This window comes from Eublepharis macularius, chromosome 9 (genome assembly GCF_028583425.1).
Source record: "Eublepharis macularius isolate TG4126 chromosome 9, MPM_Emac_v1.0, whole genome shotgun sequence".
In the NCBI taxonomy this organism is placed as follows: Eukaryota; Metazoa; Chordata; class Lepidosauria; order Squamata; family Eublepharidae; genus Eublepharis; species Eublepharis macularius.
In genome coordinates, this window is record NC_072798.1 from 21,090,965 (window position 1) to 21,111,881 (window position 20,917).

The 20,917-nt window shown below is 45.6% G+C and overlaps 1 protein-coding gene across 1 annotated transcript in view; it reads right to left on the minus strand.

Moving 5' to 3' along the window:
- Positions 1 to 6,555, minus strand: part of CACNA1C (calcium voltage-gated channel subunit alpha1 C) — a 681,102-nt gene extending 674,547 nt beyond the window's left edge. Inside the window, exon 1 of the mRNA XM_054988003.1 lies at positions 6,478 to 6,555. Within this exon, the coding sequence (XP_054843978.1) occupies positions 6,478 to 6,526 (49 nt within the window). The 5' untranslated portion in view covers positions 6,527 to 6,555. The remainder of the gene's footprint in view (positions 1 to 6,477) is intronic.
- Positions 6,556 to 20,917: the final 14,362 nt, after the last annotated feature.

Below are 20,917 nucleotides of genomic sequence, written 5' to 3' on the forward strand. Positions count from 1 at the left end.
CTTAAGCTGCTAGCTTTCCAAATGCAGGAAGATTTTGATCCTAGGAGTCCTTCATACAGCCATCCCCCACCTACCTTATGAAGTGGAATCGTACAGAGAGAAATGTTCGCCGTGTTTTTTGTATCTCCTGGTCATAGGGTTGCCAGCCTCCAGGTAGTGTCTGGAATTACAGCTGGAGCTGTACAGCTGTAACTTGTAGGTGGATTCTATGCTGCTTTGAAGGTGGATTCTATGGCATTATACCCTGCTGAGGTCCCTCCTCCCCCAACCTCCCCCCTTTCCAGGCTCCATCCCCCAAATCTCAGGAATTTCCCAACCTGGAGCTGGCAACCCTATGGACAGCTCTTTTTAAAAAAGCAAGAACGTAAGTTTATTCATTTATTTACTTCATTTATACTCCTTCCTTTCTTCCCAGTGGTGACCTGAAGCAGCTTACATCATTTTCTTCTCCTCCATTTCAACCTCACTGCCCTATGAAGTAAGTTATGTTGAGAGTGTGTGACTGTCCAAAGCTTCCATTTCAGAGCAGGGATTCAAACCCAGGTCTTCCAGAGCCTAGTTGGCACTCTAACCACTATACTGCACTGCTACACTGTTCCCAGATCTTTCATCGAACTGTTCTTCAGTACAGCCAGGGCCTTTCCCTACTTTATCTCACAAATGGCAAGGTGATCTTCTTTTCTAAGAAAATATATATAATTCCTGAGCAGCACAAAGTTCTTCTTTAAGACATTTATAGTGCCATTCTAAATAGAGTAACACCCTTCTCAGTCTATTTAAGTCAACAGGTGCAAGTTTGCCTAGGATGTCACCATTAGATGGAACACTCGCTAGAGGAGAAACTCTGCTAGAACCAATTAAAAGAAACCCTTAGACAATTGTCTGTCCTAGATGAGGTTTCTATCTCTCAGCTGACAGTCTTAAAATTCTTTTTAAGGTTAGTTGACAGCAGAAATGTCCCTAAATACCCCACTGGAGTGTTCACTGTCTTCAAACCACAAATGTTACTTTTTATCCATGAGCACAGAAATAGTTTCTGGCATGGTTTTAAAAGCAGTCCCATGTAGGATGCTTTTGCTTTGAGCGACGGTTTGCCATTTTCCTATCCTGACCGTTGATTGTTTTAAAAGAAATTTCACCCTTTCTCCCACGTTCTATGGAATAAAAACCATGACCACAAATCCTTTAGGGAAAACACGGGGCATGTAATACACCACTGCTCCTGCTGCTTGTAACTACAGACGCCAAGGAGAGGGCTTTTAACACAGCTCCATCATACTGCATATTCATGAGGTAGGGCAATTTTTAAATTTCTAAATGCCAGTCCAGCTATGGAGACAGAAAGCCATCAATCCTTTCCTCAATCTGCAAAGCTCAAAGGCATACTTTTGGATAGATCCAAGATTAACTTGCAAAAGATGAGTATATTTTGAAAGTCTTTGTCGCAGTTACTTTTTCATACCTGATAATAATCAGTTATGATATGAAATGCAGGATTGTGGGGAGCACCCCTTCTGACCTTTCTAAGTGGCAGCCCTGACGATACTAGGACTTAGTGTTACCGATCTAAAATACGTAACAGCACTACCAAATGTAAATACCTCAAATTAGATGCACAAGAGTTGCTGAGATTGAGAACATAAGCACCAATTTCAAATCAGTATATTTTAAAAATTAGGGACAAGTCGAATTTCCAACATATATCATACTAGGAGTTTAAAAAAAAACCCTACAGAAATCAGAAATGCAAAAAAAAAAAAAGACAAAAAGCAAGAAAACAAAAAACAAAGAGTCTCAATAAATATGTTCAGATTCACTTTCACCCCCAAGTCCTAAACATCTGTGTTGGTGCATCAGCCTGCAACACTGTCATAATGTCACCAGGACACTGGCACAACATGTTATGATAATGATGTCGCAGCAGGTATGCTGGTTCCAAAGCACTTACATGCTGGTGCAGAAGGTTTTAGGCAGCGATCAAAATATCAAATTAAATGCACACAATTGTAATGGTGAATTAAGGCATGTTACTGGACAATGCAATTTGAATGAGTTTGCACTGTAATGCAGAACAAAACGCAAGACAATACCAAGATATTAAGTGAGAAGTGTACACTGTCGATTTTTACTTATAAATTTAGGGAAAGGTATCAGTTGGTCTTGAACTCCTTTGTCAGAAATCTATCCTAAATCTCACAAAAGACGGGGACTGTAACCTCACCCTCACAGTGCCCTGTAGGAGCCTGGCAAATTAGGGAGCTGAGTAATATCAATACTCAGCTCCATATCTGGAGATACAGAAAAAAGTCTGATAAAGCATAAGGGGCGGAGGCCTCGAGAAGACCTACTTTTGGTGACAGAAGGAGCAGGTTGGCATCTGCTCCGATTATGCAACCTGAATAAAGCCAGAAAGTGATCAGGAAATAATTCATGTGTTTTAGAAGAAACCCGTGAACGGCTTAGAAGGCCTTGCCCACAAGGAATCTAGTGGAAAAATCCTTTTGTATTAATAATTATTCATTTAGGATGAGCACATACCTTGCTGTCTTTAATTATGCTCTGAAATGTAGAGATTCCTCCTAGAAACAAGAACAAGGGCACAAAGTGTCCCCTCCTGCCAATCTACGTTACAGAATTACACTGATCTTCTTGTGGCACTTTAATAGTCATGCCCCCTCCCCAAAACTACAGGGAAGTACAGTTTGATACAGGTCCTGAGAATTCCATTAGAGTCCCTCCCACAAAACTATAGTTGGGATTTCTTGGAGGGAATGATTGTTAAACCAGTTTATGTTCCTGGTGTGAAGTTCTCCCCGATAATATCTTGACTCCATAACCCTGTAGCGCCACCTTCTGGAAGAGGCAGAACCCACAAAGCACTGTACATCAACAAGTCTTCACAACTCACAAATTAAATAACTGGTTCTTTACTTTTCCTACACGTCTCCTCAAAGAACTACCCCTCTTCAATACATTGTAGCCAGACTCACATCACTACAATTATTAAATCACAACTGAAATGAAAGATTGTTGCCCAAATGCAAAGGCCAACTTGCAGGTACTCCTTGGTCACTGAGAAGATTGCAGATCAAAGCCCGTCCCCTCCCGAAATTGTCTCCCATGGAACTTTACAAGTGCAACAGACAGGGCTTTTTTTCAGCAGGAACGCGGTGGAACGGAGTTCCGGAACCTCTTGAAAATGGTCACATGGCTGTTGGCCTCGCCCCCTGATCTCCAGACAGAGGGGAGTTTAGATTGCCCTCCGCGCCGCTCGGTGGTGCGGAGGGCAATCTAAACTCCCCTCTGTCCGGAGATCAGGGGGCGGGGCCACCAGCCATGTGACCATTTTCTCCGAGGGCAACCCACTGAGTTCCACCACCTCTTTTCCCAGAAAAAAAGCCCTGGCAACAGATGAGTAATAGATACCCATAGAAGACAATTCCAAGGCCCAGACAGGCATTAAATATGCTGCAGCTCATTTCCATCGCCAACATAGACATATGCCTGGTATTAATGATGAACATTTTGATTTTTGTGAAAATATAGTTCAGTGTATGGGATGATTAAACGCTAACAAAAACCTATGCATTTAAAGAATTAATATCAGCGCAAACAGCTCCAGATAGTTTTTACTCCGTGTAGTAGGACTGTGTATGGAAATTGTACTAAGCCCAGCTAAATCAAATAAACAAACAACCATTTTTAGGAGTGAGCTATGCGCACCACTAAACTACAGAACTCTTTTTTTAAAAAAAAGGTTACACAATATTAGTAGATAAGAAAATATGGCATATAGTAACTGCAATGAAATACTCTTGTTTAAATCATATGCTATTCCATTGCATAAACTGGATGACTTCTCAAATTCCAATTGCCAAAGTCAAGTAAATTGACTAAGCTCAGAAGGGAGGCATAGGTGAATCATCTTCTCTGCCTTGAATGTGAAGTTAAAGACAGCCTTTTTCACGGGAAGCCCAAGGAATAGTTTCTCTGTTGACTGCTGCTAGAAAATGTCGCCTGAGACATTCTGGTTCTCCCAGGGAGGCTTTTCAAATGCAAAGAAAAGCAGGTGGAGATTCCCTCAGTTCTAATCTCTCCAACACTTTTGCTCTAAGTACACCAATACATCCCAGAATTAGTTTGGTTTAAGTTTTGCCCTTCACCGCCATTACCACAAACCAGTATGGCTGGGTTTGGGCAATCCATAAAACACATCTCATGCTAAAGAGGAGGAAAGTGAGGTAGAAGTTGTGACGCTGAAAGGAGTGGATATTTGTTAAAATGGGGCAGAATGTGGCCAATAAAGATGCTGGTGAGTTTTAAAGGGCTGCCAAAAGATGTATTTTATGGGTGGCCTTTTTGATATGACTATTTTTTAAAAAAAATTATTTTACCCTTCCTTGTATGGAAACAAAAAAAGCAACAAATGCACCCCCCCTTTCTTTACATGATTTGCCCCATTTTCTAAAACCGAGAATCTGCAGAGAGACAGAAGAGCGATGGCAGCCTTACTCCACATATATATTATATAATCACTGCAGCTGGTAAGTAGGGAATCGGAGCTGGGTTGCCATAGCAGTTGGTATATTGCTTTGGAGGTTGAGCTGTGGTCCACTTGTCAGTCGCGTTGGCAGCAGCCAAGGAGAAACACACTCTTGCCTGACAGAGACACATGGCCAAAAAGATGGAAACAGAGCCGCAGCTTCAGATGCAGCACAGATCCAGCTCTCTGCCCTGCTGAGCTACTTGTCATGCCTTTTTGTTGTTCTTGTGTTTGGAATTCTTTCCTGTTCTGTACCTCAACGGAGGGCTTTAACCACAGCAACTTTTTAAAAAAACTTCCATTCTTGTGGCTGCCACAATCAAATGCCCCTGTATAAAATTTCCTCCTCCACTCAATCCCCTTTGGGGGGATAAGGAGAAGGGTGCTGAAGCCAACAGCTTGGAAAGAATGAAGCTGCCGGACTCAGAAGTGGATCCGGCATCTAGACCACAATCGTCGACTCTGGCCAAGCACCACCGCACGGGCTCAGCAGAAAGAGCTCTTCCCCAGCCGCCTGACATCGTGTTTTGAGTATTAGATGGAAGATTGCAGTCCTTTGACCTGAATTATTAGGGTCATATTCTCCCACCAAAATTGCTCCCCCCTCCACACACACAGCACAGGGAACATCCAGTGCTCTGATAAGTCTGGGCAAGCTGAGGAGAGGGGGAGACGAGCAGGAGCTGGAGGAAAGGTAGGGGGCAGTCTTGGCAGCAAAACCAGACCCGTTACCCTCTGACCCCCAAAGTGTAAGCACAGACAAGGCAGTGGAGATGCCAAAGAACTTGGATGGCAGGGAGCGGAGCTGGCAATCCACACACGCCACGCGTAGCCATCCTAGGTGGGTTCTCTGGCTTGAAGAGATGCACCTAAGAACCGGGGCTGCCTTCAAGCCAGAGGGGTAGCAATGGGACCAGTCAGCAGAAGCAAGCCCACTGCTGCAGGGCCTACAGAGGTCTGTGGTAATTGTCGGGAGGGAAACTGGGAGAGTTGCGGATGGAGAAAGTTGTGCATCAGGCTGCTGCTGGTGGTACCACATGCTCAGAAAGGCCACTCCCGACATGTAGGGTTTGGGAGAGCAGTCACAGAAAACAGGGCCTGCCAAGTCCCTATTTTTTAAAAAGAAAACACTACCAAAGGAGAATTTCATGGTCTTTAGAGATAAAAGCACACCACCAAGATGCCCCCCTATACTTTTAGATTTCTTGGCGAGCCGTCATCACGCATCCTGCACCTTCCATCATCAGAGGCTCTCTCTAATGAAATGAATGACTTGTTACTAACGGGGGGGGGGGGTTCAATGGTCATGCCAGACTTTTCCTTTGGATACTGTTGTGGGGCTAGCCCTCCCTCCCTCCAGGAATCTCTGAACTGCTCCCAGCAGCAATCACACGGCCCTTACCAGTCCCATTGAACGTTGTGAGATTCACTTCCGAATCAACATGCTTGGGATAGGGCTACAAATCCTGGGGTGAAGAGGAACCAAAGGTTCAAAGACTCCCCTCCTCCCTCTTTGTATTTTTTAGAGGGAAGATGAACCCGTCCTGAGAGCAGCAGCTGCTGTAGTCAACCAACATCCATCATGCCAAACTCCTGGGTTCATCTTGTCCAGCTTCTAGGGCAGAGCCAACTTTGGTCTTGCTTAATATAGTCTGCCCAGCATAAAAGTGTGTCTGTCTGTCTGTTTGTGTGTGTGTGTGTGTGTTGGTGGGGTATATATTGTCTTCAGCGACCACCACCCTCAACACTGCATCAAATCTCCTCTTATCACCAGCCCTATCTCTGTGAAGGCAGAGCCATCTCCCATCCTTCCCTCCTCTTCTTCTGGTCGGCTGGTATAACTGCTTGAGCAGAGAAAAGGGATTTTTTTTAAAAAAAAAAAAAGGGAGAAAACAGAGGAGAAAGACTCGCTCCATCCCGAGAACCGGTCTTACCTTGGTGGTTTTCTTCTGGAATGTACATCCTCTTGTTTTCATTGACCATTTAAGATGAGAAACGGGAGTCAGAAAAAAAATGACCCAAACGGAGTCCAGATTTTAATTCCTCCAAAAAAAAAAGAAAAGAAAAAAAGAAAATGCACGACTGGACGAGCAGTTCAAGGAAGAAGCCGGAGCTGCGGCGATTAAATCCCCTCGTCTGGTGTATTACCTGATTCCCATGATTGCATCAAAGCCCAAAACCTGATCCTTTGCACTACTGCCTCCTGGAGTAGAATCGCAAGGCATCCTCAGAGAACATCCGGGACCCTGCCAAGAACTGAGCCCAGCAGCACCTCGGGCTGCCACACCGTCCAGAATCAGCCGCTTTCGGTCCTTTTTTATGATTCTGGTTTTAAAAGATCACCGAGAAGGGAAGGGAGAGGGGAGAAGAGAGGATCGGGGAGAGGGAGGGAAGGAAGGGGGGACTGAGCGGCATCCGAGGGGGCAGTCTCAGGAGAGATCAGCGGTTCTCCTGTCTTGTTTGGATCCGCCAACTAGAGGAGGAAGGGGGAGCGAATGCGATCGAGGCGAGAGATCCGAAGCTTCTCTTCTCCCCAGCCAATTCCGTGCGCTGTGCCGGCAGGGCGCTGTTTCTGCAGCGAGCGAGCGGGCGAGAGCGCAGCGCCAGCCCCTCGCGCCCTCCCCTCCCTCAGCCCCGCGCTCCCCCCTCCCTTCGACAGACAGACACCCTGAACGCTTCCAGATGTTCCAGATGGGGCGGCAGCGAGCCCCTCCCCTCGTTCTCTGAGCCGGCGGACTTTATGTGAAAGTTTAACGCGCCTGCCTTGCTTCCCCCCTTCGCCGGCCGCGCCTGGCTGCTGCTGCTAGGGCTGAAACCTTTCTACAGACATGACGTCAAGAAAGCAAGCTGGATTCGGCTTGCCTGGAACAGTGGGGAGGGGGCGTTAGGGGAAATAGGTGGCTTGATTTCGGCGGAGACCTCTGGAAGGGTTCCCCGAGGCAGATCGGCTGTTACCAGCCCAGCCCCCCCCCCCGCTCCTTCCCCCAGTTCATTGGATTTGTCAATATCCCTGCCTCTCCCCCGCCCCAAAGAGGCTGCAGTTTTCCACTGAAATTCATCTGTGATCTGCATGTAAAGAAGAGCCACGTAATTTTGCTGGAACGTGCAAAGCTGGTTTCTAAGGTGGCCATGGAGCAGCGCCCCCCCCCTCGCAACAGCGAGAACGGGGCGCTGCGCGTTGTTGGGTCTGATCAATTGCTGAAGGAGATGCTGGATGCGTGCATGCGCGCGCGCACCCTCTCGCAGAGGCACAGATGTTGAAACAGATTAACCGAGCTGGGATTTTCCAAATCCTCAACAGGCACACCAGAGCTCTGGACCGGGGGTGAAGACGGAGGGAGCTTTCCCCGCCGCCTCGACCTCGGCCGCTGTGTGGGCCACTCCGTTTCTGCCTCTCCGTTTTTCCAGCTTCCTTTCCGACCGAACGGGAACCGAAGCAGCCGGCGCACGTTGCGCCTGATCTGGGAGGGCTGCCATGTTAAACAAGCGCTGCAGAGTCGGTGTAGCGGGGCGTGCGGGGACGCGTCCCTTCCTCTCCCAGCGAAATCCACACTGGCCAATTGCGCCGACGGAAGGCGCCTCATTGGGTCTGTGTCGGCTGGTAAGCTGCCGGCCCGAAGCGTGGCAGCTCCCGGGACCTTAGGCGTGTTTACTCTCAAGTCAAATTGAATTCGAGGGGGTTCGCTGCCGACTAATCCTGCACAAACTCGGGGCCCCTCCGCAGCATTTTCCTGCGTCCTTATAAAGGAGCTTTGACTCTCGAAAGCTCATCCCCTGGAAGGAAGATAGATAGATAGATGCATGCATGCATGCATGCATGCATAGATAGATGCATGCATGCATGCATGCAGGAAAGGTGGGCAAAAGGCGGGCTCGTGTGCAGTTTGATTTCTCTCGAGCGCCCAACAAGTTCCCACTTCTTTTGCCTTCGCTCCTGAACTGGCGTGAACATTTTGGAGACCGCACTAACGTTGCGCAGTCTGCGTAAAACTTTGGCTTCTGTAGGCTGAGGATCGGAGGATTTTCTCTGCTGCTGCGCGACAAAAGCCTGCGAGGAAAGGGGGGGCAGGGGGAGGCGTTTACCCCGGTAATAACGCGTGAACTTTCCGCCTAGTTGAGTCCTCGCATGCCGGGCAAAGTTTCCCGGCTGATTCTCTTGGTCGTGAATAATTCACTGCCGCCGTCGCCGTGGGGAAGTTTCAAAGCGCAGCCGCGCGGAACAAGCCGGCGACACAACAGGTTGAGAGCAGCAAATACACTGGAGAGGGGAAGGAATGGGCTGGGCAAGGCCGCTCCTTGTCTCTCTCCCCCACAAAAGGTGACCATAAGCTGCACATAGGGTTGCCAACTCCAGGTTGGGAAATAACGAGATTTGCAAGATTTGGGTCTAGTGCCTTGAACCAAATCATTCTCTTCTGCTACAGTGCAGACCAACTTGGCTGCCCACCTGAAAGTATCTTCCTGGAGATTTGGGGGTGGAACCTTGGGAGGTCGGGGTTGGGGGAAGGGAAGAACCTCAGTGGATTATAATGTCCTCGAGTCCACCCTCCAGGACAGCCATTTTCTCCAGGGCAACTGATCTCTGTATTATGAAGATCAGTTATAATTCTGGGAGATATCCAGGCCCCACCTGGAGGATGGCAACCCGAGTTTATTTCAATCCAATTATAGGTTCTCCACAACTTTGCAGAGGAGTGGCCTTGTCCTGACCTACTTTTGTGTGAGAATGTAGTTGGGACAATGGCTCTTTCGAAACAGCAGTGCTGCTTTGGGGTTTTTATGGAACCCCTGGGGGAATGATAAAATTCGCTGCTTTAATAATAATAATAATAGCCACTACTGGCCGCAAAGATTTGGCTGCTTCGTTAAAATCAATATCAAGTCCCCTGTCATCCTTTTGGCTTGGCTACCTGCTGACCAATGATCCCATAGTTCCCTTGCCCTGCAGCATGGTGTAGTGGTTAGAGTGCCAGGCTGGGACCTGGGAGACTCAAGTTTGAAACCCGCCTCTACTGTGGAAGCTGGCTCTGGCCAGTCACACACTCAGCCTAACCAAACTCGGGGAGCTGCCCTTGGGAGGGTAACTTGGAGGACAGGGAAGAGCTGCTGTAGCACAGTGGTCTTCCTTGTGTGTGTATTGTTTGTAGCTTATCCATTCTTTATAACATGCCTATTGCAGTAAATGCTGTTTTTTGTAATTTTGTAACTATAAGCATTTTTTTCACATTTTGCAATTTTGTATTATATATACCTTTAATAATTTTCTTCTTGCATTTTAACATCATTATAAGACCTCTGGTACTCAATATCTCCTTTTTTTCCTCGACTCCCAGGACTGCCATGAGCTCTGCAGGTGGCCCTGGGTAGGCGACTCATCCCAGCCCAACTCCCCGGCTGTATTGTGGGGATAATAGCACTTGACCTTGTTCACCACTCTGAATGGGGCACTAAAATCTGTCTAGAAGAGTGATCTATAAGCACAGTTATTATTAACATAAGCCACTTTGGAGAGAAAAGCGGGGTGTAAATAAATAAAATCCCACTCCCCAGCTTTTTTTCCCCCTGGACCTCTCCTTTCTCCTCCTTATGGTTCAGTTTCCCTCCTGCCTCTGTTGTCTGCACTAGTCTTCACCTTCCACTGCCTCTTTTTTCTTTCTTTTGCAGACCTCTACTATGTCAGTCTTTTCTGCAACTTCCTTCCATTCAGTTTTCTTCATGGCTCAGCACTCCTGGCCCTTCCCTTCTTCCTTTCCTGCATGTGTGGACCAAGTGGGATCATTAACTCTTGGCTTAGCAACAATGGAAATTGCAATGGATACTTTCATCACATGCCTTTAGGCAGACAATTACAGCCAGGGCTTTTTTTCTGGGAAAAGAGGTGGTGGAACTCGGTGGGTTGCCCTCAGAGAAAATGGTCACATGGCTGGTGGCCCCGCCCCCTGATCTCCAGACAGAGGGGAGTTGAGATTGCCCTCCGCGTCGGGCAACCTAAACTCCCCTCTGTCTGGAGATCAGGGGGCGGGGCCACCAGCCATGTGACCATTTTCAAGAGGTTCCGGAACTCCGTTCCACCGCATTCCCGCTGAAAAAAAGCCCTGATTACAGCCATCTTCATCTTGTATCCAAAAAGGCAGAGCTCTATACTGGAAAGTCAGTGCACATACAAACTATCTTCACATGAGAAGAGCAAGTGAAAAAGTCAACTGGTATCACCCAATCCGACCACATGCAGAAGAGACATGTATGTTACTTTTAGAGCCTCGAGGCAAAAAAATTTCTCATCACCATCACTTTCTGTCCAAACAGGGTGGGCTAAAGGAAGGGGGCACTGTCTATTATATATATTTAGTTGTGGTTTTAATAGTTTTTACAGCCTTGGTGGCCCCAATTGGGCAGAAAGATGGGATATACACGTTGTAAATAAAAAAAAAAATCTAGGAGGGTTTACTTTCATTCAGTGCTGACTGGTCAAATAAACACAGAAGCTGAAGACTAGGGGGAAGGGGGAAGTATGGGAACACTACTGGACAATTTTGATGACATTTTTTAAGGCCAGTCAGCTCAATGGGACTATCTCCTTCAATAAACCCATGATAAAATGGTTTGCCGAAAGTAGTCTTCCATTAAATACAGTGTGGTTTATTATATGAATGAGAAAAGGTTCACACACAGCTTGAGGCGACACCAAAGTGTATTTATGCTCATATTTCAATCTCATTCCAAGTTGTCTGTCATTGATATGCACCTTGATCCTCATTAACTGCAGCCCCCCAGATCCACAGCATGACAAAAACAATGAAATAATATCTCCTCTTCCTTCCTTTTGGATGTAGATAGGTCCAGTCATTTTTTGTACACATGCAATTCCTCATCCTGTTAGGCTGGTATAAATTCCATTCGTCTTAAAAGATGAGTCAACTAAGCGGTCAAATTATGATTCATCAAGAAAGCTGTCCATTGCGTTGACGTGTTCAGTCAGAAAGCATTTAAAAGAATACTGATAGTTGTTACACAAGAGTAAGTTATCTTTTAGAACCATTTGCACATCCTCTTTTAATGTTTTTAATAGGCCATGTGCTCAACAAATAGCAAGTTTTTAGAGAGAATTAGTCAAATGTCATCTATCAGCCACCGTAGCACTGCTGTCTGCCAAATCACTTACGTACACAAGCTGTCCCTGCCACCTACAAATCTTTCTCTCCCATCCTCATGTTTCTTTGCCTGCCAAGTTCCCATCATGGGATACAACGCGGTCCAATTACTGAAAACAAGACTCGGTAGAAAAACAGCTCAGGAAGCAAAAAAAAAAAAAATTAAGTTGGCACGAATTATTTTAGCCTAAAGAAATTTTATCATAAAATTAAGTTGTCTGATTCAGCATTTCTGCAGTCAGTAACTTATTCCAATAAAAAGGTTCTGCAGATGAGCCAAATAGATATTCAAATTGTATTAACAAGAAAGAGAGAGAGAGAAAAAAGAAAGTCAACTAGAAATTATTCACATTATTGGTTTTCCCTCTTAAAATTTCATTCGTGGCGTGCTAATTATTATTCCATGCCCATGGATTCCCTTCATCACGGCATGGTTTGGAAATCATTAAGAAACTATTGTACTCATAGAATACTCTTGAAAGATTTGTAACCTTTCTATATTCTTCTTGCTGCTTTGCTTATGGACTAGGAAAGCAAAACACACACATTCTGTTCGCGTTACCGTAAACACAACCTGCATGTACATGTGTGCATCTGTTTGCAAGAAACAGCCATTGCATGTTCAGTTTACAAAAGAAACCAAGGACCAGTACCTGGATAAATGTGCAGTTTCAATCATATGTTCAGCAGTACATGTACTGAATGTAATATAAGAATTACTCAATGCACAGATAAAAATCAAGTATACACTGTACACAGATTGTACATGTGTTCACTGTAACTCCATCTCTCTCTGCCTCTGGCACTGGCTATTCCCAGTTTACGAGATATGCTGCACATGAGTATGAAATTGGAGGTATATTTAAAAAAAAACATCAAAACTTCAGTTTCTGAGCTAGATTTTTTTTAAAAGTGAAAAAAAGCTATTTGCTGAAGGTTTGTCACTCCAGATTCTGGGACAATATAACTGAACAGCTTCTTATAACCGTTGAACAAGAAAGGGACAGGACGGGCTCCAGGCAGGAGATCTGAGATGAAGATGAGCCCGATCTTACCCAATGGGATATGCCTGTTGAGAATGGAGGAGCCATTGAAGAGCAATCCCACCCAAGCCCAGCTGCTTTCATACATGCTGAATAATGCATTTTCAATCCTCTTTGCAACTGGATTTTGCTCTGCGAAATGGGAAAAGTCACTTGCAAATGATTGCTAGAGTGCATTGAAAGTGCATTATTCAGTATGTGTGAAAGCAGTGTTTGTGTTCCCAGTTTCCTGAGAAAGCCAGCCTCAAAGACTATAGGCAAAATTAACAGGTAACAACAGACTAAGGAAACAACAAGCACTACCTGCTTGTCATACGAGGCTTGAAAGCTGGACGGTCATAGACCTAGACAACACAAGCAAAAATTAGGTGCACTTTAAATCTGCCAACCAACCCAACAGGTTTCTAAGAAACGTAATCTGGAAATGAGAAAGGACATAAACACCAGGGAGTTGGGGAGGGAGTCTTGGGAAGGGGCAAAATTACCATTGATTTGGTAGCCAATAAAATAAGGACACTTTCAGGTTTGTGGGTGATTAATGCTTGTCATCACCCATAGTCTATATATACAGGGTGCTGCTCCTTGTTCCATTTACTGCTAGTCCACATGGAACACTCAGTACAGGCAGAGGAGCTACTGTTATGGTACTTTGAAAACTGTAGTCTTAAACTCCACTTCCGGTGTCTTTACCATTACCATCATCAGTACAGGTGACAAGTGGAACCACGCTCATGGAAGGACAGGGAAAAGGAAGATTAGAGAGGTCATGGGAAAATGTAGTAAGGATAGTACAAGGTGTGTTTTTTTTTAAATTAAGCATCTTTAACTTCCTTAAATGCTGTTTTTCTTCATAATTTTTCATACAGCTACTGCATATTTTATCATTGGGCCTATTTTTAGGCCTATTTTCACACTCTTTTTGGAAGTTTTTTTAAAAAACATCTGTGATACCACCAGAAGTTAAAAGTTTCACAAAAGAGAAAGCAACGTGTAAACCTTAATAAAAATAACTATTAAAAAAAGCAAAAGCAATGCATCTTGAGAATCAGATGCTATAGCCTGATAGTAAGTGTATTGATTCAGAAGTTAAATCCCATTAAGTTAAATGGAATTTGCTCCAAATAAAACATGCTTAGGATTGATCTGCATGAATGAGTTCACACATTCATTATTACTGACTGACTGGCCTGGCCTACAGATCCAGTAGAATGAGGTGGTGGTGATGTGGTAGAAGTAGAAGGATAGAACACACTGTGCCAATGTCCAAAAGCAGGTCAGTTCCCCTGCTATTAAATACCTCCTGCAAGCAGAAAAATAACACAGCAGGGAGCAAGCTGCACTAGAATCTTTTCCACTAACGTGCAAGCTTTTTACATGCAGTGATTTTTTGTCACATGGAGGAGCATTTTAAAGTGCCATCTGATCTAAGTTCTGAGCAATATGCTCTTTTGGCAGGCATACATTACTCACTTCCTTCCCCAGCTGTTTTAATATCTTATTACAAATTTTTTGTGGCATTCCACCAGACCTTTCTCCTCATAATGAAGGGGGTGCCTTGAAAATAAAGGCAGCCATTGAACTTAGGTAAAGCTGGAGTGTGAGAAATTTCCCAACAAAAACATGAACAGGCGGTAAGGGAGGATCCTTCATCATTTGGATTTGCTGTTTTAAGTGCCTAAGGCTGTAGTCCTTTTCTGGGAGTAAGTCTCATTAAATAATATGGGGCTTACTTCTGATTAGCCTTGCTTGTGCTTGTTTCCTAAGGGAGCAATTCTAAGAAGATCTGCACAGAATTCTACTCAGGTCTCTTCAATGGGTCTTACTTCCAGGAAGTGTTGCAGCCCAGCCATGATGGCGGAGGAGGGGAGGGGGGCACGGCAACAACCACACACCACACATTTGAATGGAGTGAAAATGGTCACAACTTTATTAAATTCTAGCTAAGAAGAGCATTGGCAATGCATAGGGGTTGGATCTCAAGCATCTGCTGACCTGCCTGCCAGCCGATGTCCCTCCGCCCCCTCAGACCGCCACTGAGGGGCAGGGGGAACCAAGGAGTGACGGCAAATGGGAGATCACAGGGATGTACTCTCCTGTGTGACTCCCCTGCCACCTGGGAGTGAGTATGCCCTGGCAGCCTCCAAGCTGGGCATACTACCATAACTCCCTTCCAAGATTCCTTATTGGAATCCAATTAATGGGGAAACTGAGCATGCAGGCCCTGCCTCCCCTCAAAGGGATCCAATCCCAATACCAGACCACCAGACAAAGTTGTGATGAAAAGGAATTTACAAAGAAACAGCAATAATACCCAAAAAAACAAGCCAATCAACCCCTCAAAATGTAGGGAGGGCCGAGTGGGATTTGCCAGCAAAGAACAAAGTGAGGAGAGGCAGGACGGACAGTGCCTTAAATCCCTGGCCGCCGGACCAGAGGGAAAACTGTGTCCTTCTGATCTGGTGCCCTGCCCCACCTGCTAGCAAACCCCTGGCAACCCTAATTGGGCAGCCAAGAAGTTTGAATTGATTGGCTGCGTGCCCGCCCAGGGGATGCTGAGCGAGCCCACAAACATGGCAACTGCCGTGCCCCTCTACCGCCCTGCAGGCTGCAACCCAGGCTGCCCAGGTAAGTCTGGGGGGTGTAGTTTCTCAGAATGGCATTGTAAATGTCATGGGTTTGCTTCTATGTTAACCAAGCATTTGGGGGATCAGTGCATGCTTATCTGAGGCCTATACAGTTGTCTGTCTTTCCTGTACGGTACATCTAGTCTTGTATACTTATACTTAACCAAACTCTTGCTTTATCATGGTCAGTAGTGTCTATTTTTACTGACAGTAGCTCTCCAGAGTCTCAGGTAGTGGTCTTATCACCTACACCTGGATTGTGTAAACAAGAGATTGAACCCAGCTGGGATCCTCTACATGCAAAGCAAATGCTCTGCCACTGAGCCACAGCCTCACTACATGGATGCAAACATGTCCCAGCCATTGATCGTATTATTACACCGCGTCATCCGCCTTGAGTCTTAGTGAGAAAGGCAGACCATAAATAATGTAAATAAAAAAAATGAATTTTAAAAACTCCATGGCTTAGCAGGTCAGAGGCAAGACCTCTCCAAGGAAGTCTGAATATACAAACCGGAGCAGCCCTCTCTCATGCTGTCAATTTGATTTGCAGCCCAAAAGGTTGATCACTTCTGTCCTAGATACATTTATTCCTGGCCATCTGACCTTTGATATTGCTCAGTTCAATGATGCAGAAGTTACATCTGATGTCCCAGATTTACCCTGGGTCTGAAACAAGTACTGGAACAGAATTACCATGCTCAGAGGACATACGGCTCCCTTAACACTGCTCAGTGTAATATTTTCCCCCTTATTGTGACAGCACCAAACTGATAATTCAGACTTAATATTTCATCTACTGTACCCCCTCAGGCTTTTCTCTGTGATGCTGCTCACTAATCAGTATTCCTTTCCTCCGCATTGGTGCCACTGATTATTTTTTCCCCTGCATGACCACGTTGTGTTTACTTCAGATGAGTCACATTCTATAGAGTTCAGTCAATTTTTCTTAGGCAACAAGATGTGATGTTTCAATGTTATCATGCAATCTGGAACAGATTCTTCCACGTTCCATAGAACATACACATCTGACTATCAAATGCAAAGTACCATCTTCACTGACAACTGTAATAGATTATTGGAATCCGCCATGCCCAGCAGTGATTTTTCTGATGATGATAAAAGCTTTACTATCTGGGGTCAGAGGAGAGCTCATGTTCGAATAACAAAGGAATCTCCCAATGCTGATGTTCACCTCCTAATAACAAGAAGGGGCTTTCCCAATCTTTCTCCACAAGGGCAAGGGCATAGAAGGCAGAAATAAATAATGCAGCACGGCAATTCTCAAGGTGCAGCTTAAATGTTTTTGTGCAAGAAATCTTGCAGTAGCTACGTGTACAGCGAAAATGCACACTCCATAATTCCCAGACATTGGTTGGGGAGACTTTTCTCCAAGCACCTTCCTTCAGAGAAGCAGGACTGGCCCAAGTGTTTGGGATTCCCTAGGTTAGTTACTAACCAGGCACCCACCTGTGCTAGCAGCCTCCGCTGCTGCAGCCTGCGTACATGCAGAGCCGTTGGGCACACATGGCCCCAGGTGTACCTCAAACTGCCACACATGGATCAGGGTGGGAAGAAGCTGCTGCCCTGTGAGCTGGCTGGTTGGGGAGTCCAGCAGTGGCAGAGCTGGTGACTGCCTGTTCCTCCTTCCCTCCTTCATGCAGGCAGGAAAGGCAGGACAGATGTGCAGCCCTCGGCCAGCATGAACCCAGGCAGCAGTGCTTGAGCTGGGGTGTTGCTCAGGGTTTCCACTTGCCACCCCCTGCCCCTCTGGCACCCTAGGCAACTGCCTTGGTCCACCAATGAGTGGGCCAGGCCTGCAGAGAAGTAAAAGTCATGGCATCAGGAGGAGGCTCTCTTGGCACCACAATTGTGTGTGTGGATGTGTGTGAGAGAGGCATAACCATATAGTAAAATATTGTTGATTCTGTTTGAATTTGAGCTATTCTGTTATTTGAAGGGGGGAACCGTACAAGATCCGTTGTGAGATTCAACAGTCTTAGGAATTTGTTTTGTCTTTTAAGTAAAATACCTGCTTTAGAAACCAGTGCAGTATGGGCCGTGGTAGAATGAATGATTAACTTCAGCATACAATAGGAAAAGAAGACCCTTCAGAGGGTGTAATGAAGCAGTCTGCATATGCCCCCAAAGCACTTTCTTCTTTGCTACTTCATAGCAGGTTCCTGGGCTAAACTGATCAAACCAGCTTGGATTAAACCAGCAGTATAGCAGAGCAGCCTGTAAATCTTTTAAAGGTGTGTTTGTCAGAAGTCCTAAACAAAGTCCTAAACATGTGTGTGATTCACACATAACAACAAACCATGGTTTAGGATTACATGAACAAGCCTGGAAGGATCTTTGGGCTCAGACACACTGGCCCCTCCCCTCCCATGCCATAAGCAATTAATTTCTTTTAGGTTAGCTATTAGTTTGCTATTATAGTGGAACAAATAAACAATGCTTAGCACTTACCCAGCAAACTATAAGCTATAGTATGGGAATAAACTATAGATGGAATCATGGTTCGCAAGGCGTAAGTGCAAACCACAGTTCGTTGGTAAAGGTCTATACTACTGTGGTCTATACTACTGTGTACAGTTGATGCTGTCGGTTGCTGTAAGGAGGACCCTACTAGGTAAGTTTCTGCATTGCTTAACATGTCATGTTAATACTTATGTTTTGCTTCAGTTCTATTTTCCAATTTCAGGTCAATTCTAGGTTTCTACAAAACATACCCTATTGCATTGCTTATTGGATGTCCCATCCTGTTGATTGTATTGACTTACTCTGTGTAATCTGCCCTGAATCCCATTCAGAAAGGCAGACTATAAATAAATTAATCAGGAAATATTTCGCTCATGCCACCTGGGTGGAAGTCCATGGAAATTTTACACAAGCCTGAAGCACCTTCCAGGTTCATTCGATTCAAATCCAAACATGGTGCCTTCCAGATGGGGATGGGATTTTGTGGTTTCCCTGTTGCTGGTATGGGTCGAATCCACATTCAGCCATTGCCCGCATGTTTATCGGATATCTTCCGTTTGCCTCCAATCCGTGATTTTTTTCCTCTTCGTTCACATTCCTGCTTCCAATCCATCTTTCTCGTGCATCCCTCCGGTCACACGGCTGCTCGAAAACTGCCTTTTGGGCAGGACCTTTTTTTCCCGCCCATTTTTTAAAAAATTTTTGAGCGCACTTTTCCATTATTTCGATCTTGCCTTATAAAGAAACATCATTGAAGATAATGATGCCTCTCTTTCCCCCACTGACAGCACTGATGGCTCTCTCCCGTTTCTTTTTTGGAAATTTGGAAGCATGTGGGAAGCTTTCGTGGGCATTTCCTATGCAGGACAGTTCAGTGCCTGAATTTTACTGAAGTTTCACTTCCTTGGAGTGTCATTATTTCGATATTTCGTAATTTCGATATTACAGTAATATAAAATAAAAAAATAAAAAACAGTTAAAAAGGAAGTTTCGCAAGTCCGTTCTGAGGATGGATTCACCCCAAAATGATTTTTCAAACTACCAGATTTGATTCAGAAACAGCACAATCAATAAATCCAATGCTATGAAGTCAAAAACAGTCTTTTGCAGACTACGGAGCACTCGCAAGTTGAATCAGCCAATAGGAACTCTCGGAACGGCCGGAGAGACAGGAAGGGCATTGGCCCGTTTACGGCCACCGTGAAACTCCCGTTGAAAACCTGTGACCACATATTCGGGAGAAATGCGAATGAAATGCGTCTGTTTAATGAGGTAATGTGACCGGCACTCGGGATTGCGTGGGGAATGCGGGGATCATGCGACTTAGAATGAGTAATGTGGATTCGACCATGGTTGAAAATGCAGCACAACAGCAATGGGGCTTCCATGTGGCAGGGTTCCCCACAGTTTCCCTGCCCCAGTTCCCCAGAAGGGGCCATCCCCACCCCTGGCTTATGCTGTTTTAAAAAATGAATAGGCACTAGAATATCATTATATCAATATAGTGTTGTAACTAGAGATGGGCACAATCCAAAAAAAAATTAATGATCCAGCTGATCGTGGATTGGCACTGGCGATGATCCCGAATTAATGATCCACACTGATCATCTCCCATTCCCAAGCCGTGGATCGTGGATGCCAAAGCGGGGCACGCTGGTATTCCCAGCTATGTGGGAAGGTGGGTTGTGGCGGCGGCCGACTCTCTCAGTCTCTCTCTCTCTCTCCAAAGGCTAGCAAGTAGCAAGCAAGAGCTCTGTCCCACTCCACTGCTCGCAGAAAGTGAAACCCAGCCTGGGAGACCACGGCTATTTATAAGCATGGGTCCCATTCAGCAACACAAGAGGTCTGTGTTTGGCCATCAGAGCTGCCTATCAGGGTTTGCAGGGATGAGATTGGAGTGCCCATGGCTACAAAACACCCCCTTCCCCCTCCCTCCCCTGGGTGTCTTCTCCCAACTTGTGACTGCTTTGCTGCTCCGTGGTTGGAAGAAAGCCCTGCTGATCAAGGAAAGCTGAGCTTCCATTCGGGTTTCCAGGGCGACAGGAGGACAAACAGAGCTCAGGCATTCTCCTGGCTCCATTGCCAGGGGAATAGATTGCTGGCGCCTGAGTGTCTGGATCCCCGAACCGAGCCCGATCGCCCCGAACCAGGCCTCTCCCGACTGCTGGATTGTTGGCCGTGGCCGATCACGATCCGCCGGGTCACGATTGCGCGATCACCATTATCGTGGGTTTTTTCGTTCGTAATGTGGATCATGCCCATCTCTAGTTGTAACTATAAGTGTAGAAGGTTCTCTGAATTCCCAGCTTTCATTTATAAAGTAAGTCTCCAGCCGCTTCCCTCGCAAAGATATGGCCTTTTCCTTATATCTCCACAAGGGAAGGGGCTAGACTTACTTTTAAAAAAATGAATACTAAAAATTCAGAAAACCTGCCACACCTATTGTTACGATGCTATATTGATATAATGATATTCTAGTGCCAATTTTTTTAAAAAGCACCCCCAGTGGTGGAGGTGGAGATGGCTGTCAAGGGGACAGGGTCTGGAGAATGGCTGCCAGGTGGGCTGGAATACCCATAATTTCCCATGCACACTGCAGCCATCAAGGCTTTACTGCAATCTTTCCAAAAACTTTTTAGTGATAGAGATCTTAAAGAGATTGGAGAAAAGCCAGGGAAACTGGGAAAGCCCCTGGAGGTGCACAAATATACCACCATTCTGTCTGTGCAGAAACAGGAAAAAGCCCACTTCCTAAAAGCATTAAACTTGGGGTAAATAACCCATGCGGAAATGGCCCAGGAGTTGTAAATTACATCTGACCCTGAGCCTTTAATCATATATACATTCAGGTCAATGAGATTCTTTCATTTGAATTACAAACACGCAAGTTTGAAGTATGGGTCGCTTGGGAAAACAAACTACGTCAGATCTGCACATAATTGTCATTCACAATGTCAGATACGACACCCCCTCATCATATACTGGCCTCAGAAGAACCCTAAACGACACCTCTACTTTCACTGCCTGGCTGAGGCTGTAAGAAGGGAGTGGTACGCGGGCATCATCAAACAT